The sequence below is a fragment of the Phodopus roborovskii genome, unplaced genomic scaffold (genome assembly GCF_943737965.1).
Source record: "Phodopus roborovskii unplaced genomic scaffold, PHOROB, whole genome shotgun sequence".
Lineage (NCBI taxonomy): Eukaryota > Metazoa > Chordata > Mammalia > Rodentia > Cricetidae > Phodopus > Phodopus roborovskii.
This window is the reverse complement of record NW_026126461.1, coordinates 4,899,324-4,907,311: the sequence shown is the minus strand read 5'-3', so window position 1 is coordinate 4,907,311 and position 7,988 is coordinate 4,899,324. Positions and strand designations below refer to the sequence as shown.

General features: G+C 56.4%; 1 protein-coding gene across 1 annotated transcript; it reads right to left on the bottom strand.

Moving 5' to 3' along the window:
• Window positions 1-377: 377 nt before the first annotated feature.
• On the bottom strand, window positions 378-7,037 carry Klhl30 (kelch like family member 30). The gene is made up of 7 exons (XM_051190791.1): window positions 6,225-7,037; window positions 5,189-5,327; window positions 3,495-3,581; window positions 3,039-3,194; window positions 2,138-2,326; window positions 1,617-1,762; window positions 378-807 (listed from the first exon to the last, which is right to left on the bottom strand). The coding sequence occupies exons 1-7, from the start codon at window positions 6,996-6,998 to the stop codon at window positions 550-552; spliced, it is 1,749 nt and encodes a 582-aa protein (XP_051046748.1). The 5' UTR covers window positions 6,999-7,037; the 3' UTR covers window positions 378-549.
• Window positions 7,038-7,988: the final 951 nt, after the last annotated feature.

Sequence of the window (7,988 nt, the reverse complement as noted above, 5' to 3'; positions counted from 1 at the left end):
GGGGCACGGGCCACCTTCCATCCCAGAAGCATCTGTGAACACAGAACCAACATGCAGAGGCTAGGGATAGGGAGAACCTGGATGTGGAACCTGAGGAAAGAGGGGAGAGAGGAAGCTGAGGACATGATCAAAGAGCTGCGGGGGGGGGGGCACCCAAGCTTGAGGTCCTGGCTCAGCATCTGGGTACCCATTTAACCCCTCATTTGTGCGGCCACAAACCATGGGTGGGTAGAGCAAGACGAGCTGACACTGTGGCAACCATTTCTCGGCAGGCGCAGTCCAGGACCCCTCAGCTTCCTTCTCTGAGGTCTTCAGGGATAGCAGAGCAGACCTCTCTCCTCCGCCGTCAGGATGAGGGGCTCACTCTCATCACTGGTCACAAAGTTTGGTAGCACCATAGACCAGAGCTGTGTCCTCAGCTGTGACATCTGATATAGAGCCCGGCCCAAGCCCTGGAGAGGGCGGCAGCAGCTCACAGCAAACAGAGGCAAACATAACAAGAGCCGCTCCGCAGGGCAATGGAGAGCTGACCCAGGAACGCCTGCCTTCCTAGTGCCCCTGGGTGGCATGGGAGCTGAAGGGCTTCGTCCACTTAGAGATGTCCAGAAAGATGGTAGAGGCCCCATGGTAGAGCCAGAGACGCGGTAGGGAGCCGTGGCGGGCCCAGGCATCCCTCACAGTGTCGTAGGCCTCCATCTCCACGTGGTAGTCGCCATCCATGCCCTGCCAGCGGCCGCCTGTCACATACAGCGCATCGCCCAGAGACACCAATGCACCGTTCTCGTGCAGGCTGTGCTGAGACTGCACCTGTGGATGGCAGCCGTCAGGGCCCAGTGGGCAACTGGGGGATGGAAGCACCTTGGTGGGGCTGGGGACAGTCACCTGACCCTGAATCCTAGAGCTCATGTGCTGCCCACTGTGGTTATACCAGACGCTTTCCAGTGAGGCCCCGGTCTCTCTCCAACCTACATCTAACTGATGGCTCCTTCAAGCCCTGGAGTCACAGGATCCAAGTGCAGTGCTGAGGTTTGAGCCCAGAGCCACCACCAGAGGGTCTAGGTTGATCCCTGGCTCCACTGCAGCTTTCTTGGAGGGGACAGATGTGCCAGAAAAGGCCTGTGTTGCCTCTGCATGAAGAGGACAGCACACAGCTGTCCCACCTACAGGCCCAACAAGGTCAAAGTAGAGCTACTGGAAGCCCAGTCTAGCTGTGGCTCAGCTAGGAGGCTCGGGGAAGTAGACTGGTCCAGAGCATCCAGCCTGGGCCTGAGGGAAACGGCCAGGGCTCTGGTCCCTTGTGATGGTGTCTGGATGTGCCCGCCTCCCACCGCTTCCTGGGCCTGATGGCTAAAGAAGAGGGACAAGAGATGGTTTTGGGGAGCTGGCTACTCCCCACACTCTCAGCTCAGAATCCACTGCTTGGCGTGATCTCCCACAGGGTGGGACGCTCATCACCCCATGGCTAACAGATGATTCTTCCCTTCTATCCACGGCTGCCCCAGGGGCCCCTTCTCTGTTGGTTTCTTGGGCATTCCTCCACACCTCTGTTCTGTTACATCTCTGGGGTGTCAGGAGTCCATTGAGGCTTCGCCAGGGGCGGGCATGGGGAGACTCACCTTCTGCCACAGGTTGGCCCCCGGGTCATACACATACACCTTTTTAGTGTTGTCCCCAATGAGATAGAGGGCTCCGTTCAGAGCAGCGCAGCGTGGAGAGGACAGATACTTGGGCAGGAAAGGTGATGCGATCACACTCCACGCATCTGCAGGGCACATGGACAGACAACTTCACCAGGAGGAGGGGGCAGCTCCTCGCCGGGGAGGGTCACGAAGGGCTCTACTTGAGGGCTCTGGAGCCCCGGCACACTCACTGCCAATGGAATAAGCCTGAGGCAGTGTGCTGTGAGGCCACTGCCTTGCCTGTCTCTCACTGGGCCATGAAGGGGGCGGTGCAGGAGGGGCTTTGACCTGGCCACCCTCCCACTTCCTTCCCAAAGGCTTCTGGGAGGCCTTGGGCCTCTGCATCTATCCAACCCACTCTGCCCCACATGGCTATCCTTCTGCCAGGTCCAGAAACCATAAACCCCACCTGGCCTTGTCACTTTGGGAGTAACAGAGCATCAGGGAGGTCCTCCCACCTGTCACAGGGCTGTAGCATTGGAGAGCCAGCATGTTGTACTTGCAGGCACTGGAGCCCACCAGGTAGAGGCGGCCCTGGCAGCTGGCAGCCGAGAAGTTGCTGACATACTTGAGGGCTGGGCTGACAGGAGTCCAGCTGTCCGTATAGGGGTCATAGCGTTCCATCTCCACTGCGTCCAGGGCCGTGCCTGTGGAAGGGTGTTCTTAGCCGGGTAGGGGCTGAGCACTGGGGTCTAGGAATAGGAGAGGGTCCTGAAACATAGGGTTGCACATTCAAAGGTGGCAGGGATGGCTCTAGAGCCCCAGAAAGGGAGTGGAGGAGGTAATAACCTGGGAAGGTAGTAAACTCAGGTGCTTGGGACTTGGGGTCTATGTGTGCTTTTGCTCCTGGCCAGGGCCACAGCAATTATTAGAGAAAAGGGAGCCCCCTCCATCATAGAAAGTTAGGCATTAGAAATGGCTTCAGGGTCAGACTGCTGCCGGCGACTCTTGGGGACACCCCTGGATCTTATTTTAATATCCATCTAACCAGTATGCTCCCCAGGGAATCTCTTTACTGTGGCACTGGAATGTCTGGGCGATGTGGCTGATAGCAGCATGGAGGTCACTTTGGGTCATTCACCCTCAAGACTTCCCAGTGGCTCTGACCTGAGGTCTGAGTCCCTGATTCCAGGGTGTGTATGATCATTCCTGCTGGCTCTGGGGCTCTGAGTCCTCCAGAATAGGAAAACAGGGGCTGGCTGGTTCCTGGCTACCCAGGATGCCCCAGCCAGGGGTTCTGAAGACTGTTTGCCTGGGGCTCACTGACCCCAAAGGGCAGAGTCCTCTCCCCGTGAGGGTATGGGTGGAGCCCTGTGGCTCTAGGCATGAGGGGCTTGGTGTCAGGAAGGGAGACCTCACCACCTATGGCATAGATCTCTCCATTCAGTGCTGTGCTGGCATGATTCGTGCGTGCCTTCAGCATGGGCGCCACAGGCTTCCAGACAGCTTCCTTCAGTGGGAAGCACCAGGCTTGGGTGGTCGACCAGGTGTCTGTTTTGGTGCCTCTTGAGCCACCTGCCAGAGAGAGGTTCAGTATACACAGTGGTGGCTCCTAGCCCCTGTCAGTGGAGTTCCGAGTCTTACTCGTCTGCTTGTTTGAGTCAAGGAGGCCTCAAGCTTGCTACATAGCCAAGGATGACCTTGAATTTCTGCCCCCACCCCATCTCTACCTCTGGAAATTCCTCACTTCCAGATGTGTAGAAAGGTCTGGAAGGTCTTAATAGACCTTTCAGGATCCTGTTGGGTAGGAGAGCTGGTTTGAGGGGCCAGTGCTGTACCAAGTTGATCAGGGCTTAGGAGTTATGGGTCACCCACCTGTGACATAGACATCACTATTGAGTGCTGCCAGGGAGAAGCCCCACTTGTGGTAATCGGGGAAGTCCGGAAGTGCCATCCATTGCCCTGGTGGGGACAGAGACTGAGTCAGAGTGCCTGTGTTCCTGCAGGCCCTCTGCTCCCGCACCTGCCCTTATTCCCTCTTCAGGAACGGACTGTAGAAACATCCCCCTCACTAGTGATGAAGAGGATGGGGGTCACAGACAGCCTGGGTTGTCACAACTCATCACATTTCTAGAGCAGATGAGGTATCCAGAGAATGATACCAGCCTTGCGGCAGGTAGAGTGAAGTCCAAATCCTGGCTTGCATGCACCAGTGATGTGAACTTAAGTAGACAAGGCCCAGCCTTGGCTTCCCTGTCTATAGAATGGGCGTGAATTGGGCCTGAGAGATGGCTCAGCCAGTAAAGGCTCTTGTCATCAAGGCTGATGACCTGAGTTTGATCCCTAGATGACACATGACGGAAGGAGGTAATTAACTCCCACAAGTTGTTCACACCTTTGCAACATGGCACACACATATCATGAGTAAATGAAGATATATATATGTGTGTGTGTGTGTGTGTGTGTGTAATTTAAAGGGGTGGCATGAGATGTGAGCTGCATGGGAAAGGCCCACCAGTAGAGATTGTTAGGCTGTTGTCGCTGTCGTGAGGGACATAGCCATGAGTAGTGCTTGAGAGAAACCATCATGAGATCATAGGCGTGGGAAAGTCGAATCCTATGAATGGACTCGTTGCAAGTGTCTGTGGGAGACTGGGACTTGGGGAAGTCCCCTGGAATACTGTTGACTGTTTATGACAGTTTGGGAACATGTAGAATTCTAGGACTCATGATGAGCCAGCCGAGCCTGGCACCCTGTGCAGGAACGGAGTGTCCCCTGATTCATGTCTGTGTCACCCCAGGGTGAGTATGGCCCAGCAAGCCGCAGACCGTTCTTGCCAGCCAGCTGCTGTCTTCTGACGTCAACCCCAAATCCCCACTCGTCAGCCTGTGACCTGGACTGCTGGCTTTGGACTTCCTCCAGCCCGCCAGAGCTGATGCGGTGGGTGCTGGCAACCTACCTCAGTCCTGGAGCCAAGCAGACCACATCAGCACTTTCCCGAGAGCTTTCCTGGGCAGACGGCCTGTGGGGTGCCCTACTACGCATTCCCCTGGCCCCTTTACAGCCATGGGAAGAGGCACCAGGATCCCATTTCACAGATGAGAAAAATCAAGACACATCCAGGGAGGAGTGTCAGGGTTAGGGTCAGATTAGATCCCAGCTTGGACTGGCCCAGAAACTAAACTTTAACTCCTGGGATATCCACACCCCCTTAGCTCCCATTTTTCCACCTGGAGCCTTGGTTTCCACACTGGGTGCACAGGGCAGAGGAACCTAGAACAATCAATGGGTGAGGACATCCACCCTGAGTAGCACTGTCTGGACTATGGGGCCTTTAATCCCAGCCCTCAGGACCTAATAAAAACCAGATGGACTGAGAGTATTGCCCAGTTCTTCTCTGCCAGCTGCCTCCCCATAGCTACCAGGCTCCTCTGCAAGCCTGCTAAGTCTGACACTCAATCTTCTGGAGGCAGGCCTTGGGCAGGTCCCCCATTCTCTGGACACCTCACGGGCTCTACCTCAAGATGGTGCATGGCTCATGTCCAGGACAAGCATGGCAGGTACTTACTGGCCTTGGTGTTGTAGAAGGCAAAGTTCCCGGTGTGGGGGCTGGGTTCTTCACCACCCTCCTCGTCCTCCTCTTCCAGCGCCCGCCCTCCCACGACCACCAGCACCTCCTGCATCTTCTGTGGGAGGCCAGGAAGCTCCTGAGGGTGGGAACCATGCCAGAGTGCTCGGACACTGTCTGCCCAGCACAAGTGTCCATGAGTGTCTTTCTGCTGGTGTCTGTGCTTGAGTTAGGTGGGTCTTGGCATGTGTGCACACATGCATGTGTGTGTGCATCTGTGAGCACCTGTACACGCATGTTTGTATGAGCTGGATATGGTGGTGTATGCCCCTGCCCTGTGAACACCCCTACCCATTACCACCCTTACCCCATCCACACCCTTACCCAATGCACAACCCCATCCCATTCACCACTCCCTTCTCCCCCCCCACACACACACTGTAAAGAGCTATGTCTCTCAGTAGTCACAAATGGCTTTCCCAGGTGCTCCAGATTACCCTTGGGGCAACCACAGCTAGTGCTGTCACTCTGTCAAGACCTGCCAGCTGCCAGCCCACTGCCATCACTCGAAAGGACGGAACTCCATACAGGTTCAGTAGGTTCAGTTGGAGCCTCCTCAGGAGCACTTGGTGACAATTTCCAGGCCCTGGATGGTTTTCCCTCCTCTTCCTCCTCTAAGGCCAAGCTCCAATGCTGACTCCTCCAGGGAGCCCTTCCTGACTGCCAGCCCTCACCAAGATGCCCCTGGCTTGTTAGCATCCACTGTGCATTAGGTCTGTACTCAGGCTCAACCTCACTCAGCGGTAGGCTTCCTAAAGATAGAGACACTTCTTGGTTCTTCCCCCGGTACTCAGAGCAAGGCACACTGGAGAGCTGAATGGCCGTGGTGCTCGCTCTGGGGACCAGCCTTCAGCAGGGGGCCATTCTCCGCCAGGCACTCTGAGGGTACACACTCTTTTCTCTTCTCCCTGTGCAGGTGGGAACTCTGGAGCTCCTCCTCCACTTTTTAGGTTGAAGTCCCCTGGCCCTCACTCACCTTACTGTGGCCCTGGGACAGGGCCTCTTGGCATGCCTCCGACTCCTGAATCAGCGGCTCTGTGGCCAGCAACTGTTGCACACAGGGCCTTGGCACAGCATCCAGGTGCACCAGGCTGAGAAGCTCGGGCAGGTGGGCAGAGCGCTCCTGGGGGTCATGGCGCACCCAGCGCAGCAGGGCCTCGAGCCGACTTTGCTCCGGTTGTACCTGCAGTAGGTCACTGGCCAGACAGGTGGCCAGCCGGTCTCGAGGCAGCTGCAAGAACTCATCCTCTTGTGCCACCGCCTCGAAGTTTTCCCGCAGGAAGGCCCAGGCTTTGGCAGCCACACCCAACAGCCCCTGTTGCTCCCCAAACTCGCAGATGCCCAGGCAGTTGGTGGCATCTAACTGCTGCTGGAGGTATCGGCCACAGACCTTCTGCACAGTAGGGAAGTGGAGGCGCGATGCGGTGCGGGTCAAAGCCTCCACATTAGTCTGGGTAATGGTCAGCCGGCCTGTGTACACGAAGTCCACCAGCTGTCCCGCCGCAGCCGGTTCTACATCTCGCAGTTCCACACGTGCCGAAAAGCTCTCGGCAAAGTCTCCCGCAAACATGGCGTGGAAGTAGGGGCTACTCAGAGCCAGGAGGCTGCGGTGACAGGGCAGCTCCTGGTCACCAACCAGGAGTGTGACATCGGCCAGCTTGGGCAGGGAACGCAGACGCTGCAGGCCATCCAGCATGTCTTGGGCATGTGAAGGCAGATGGAAGTCCAGGTTGTCTAGATTCCTCACCATGATGCAGTGCCCACAGAGACTGGAGTGGTCCGCCCTCTTTCCCCGAAGTCTTCCCTGGGACTGGCTGGAGCACCTAAGTAGGAAAACGGGTCAGTCATGAGAGCTACGGTCTCATCTACCTGTGATTCATTGTATGACTGTCTGGGCATCGGCCATCCCCACCCCTAGCTAGCACCTACCTGCTAGCACCACTTTGGCCGTCCCACACCCTGTTCTATCCCAGGTCCTCAGCCCTAAGGGCAAGCCAAGTGCTGCTTCCACTCTATAGGGAGGAAACTGAGGGCTACATCTCATGGCCAACTGGTTAGGGTAATATTGGACCATGTAGAGAGCACAAGCCCTGGGCATTCTATCTTCCACAGCGTAGACCTCTGGGCTAGGGAACCTCCCTCCTCCAAGCGCCCAAGGGCTTCATCTCTCAGGCCCCATGTTGCTGGGCAGGCCACTGGATGTGTTCTGTATTGCTGTTGCTTTTCATAGCCTGTCTGCATGATTTGCTGGGTGACTTGGTTGAGCCACACCCTCTCTGCTCCTGTTTCCTCCGCTTCTGATGGAGAGACTAAGGGTGGAGAAGCTTCGGGTCGTCCTCCTGGGCAGCTGCTATGCACAGCCTCTCCCCAGCCATTTCCCGTGCTCATATTTGGCCCCACGGTCACACAGCCAGGTGAGCGCCATCATTTTACAGAGAAACTGATGCAGAGAGTTTGAGTCATTTACCCGAGACCACAGAGCAAGGAAGCAGGGGAGCCGGCAGGCTTGCAACCAGGAACTCAGTTTTGTTTTGTTTTGTTTTGAGATAGGGTTTCTCTGTATTGTTTTGGAGCCTGTCCTGGAATTCGCTCTGTAGACCAAGCTGGACTCGAACTCACAGAGGTCCTCCTGCCTCTGCCTCCCAAGCACTAAAGACATGCACCACCAACGCCCAGCTGGGAACTCAGTTTCCCATCACGATGTGTTCGTGGCCTGACAGCAGACCCACTTCTAGACTTA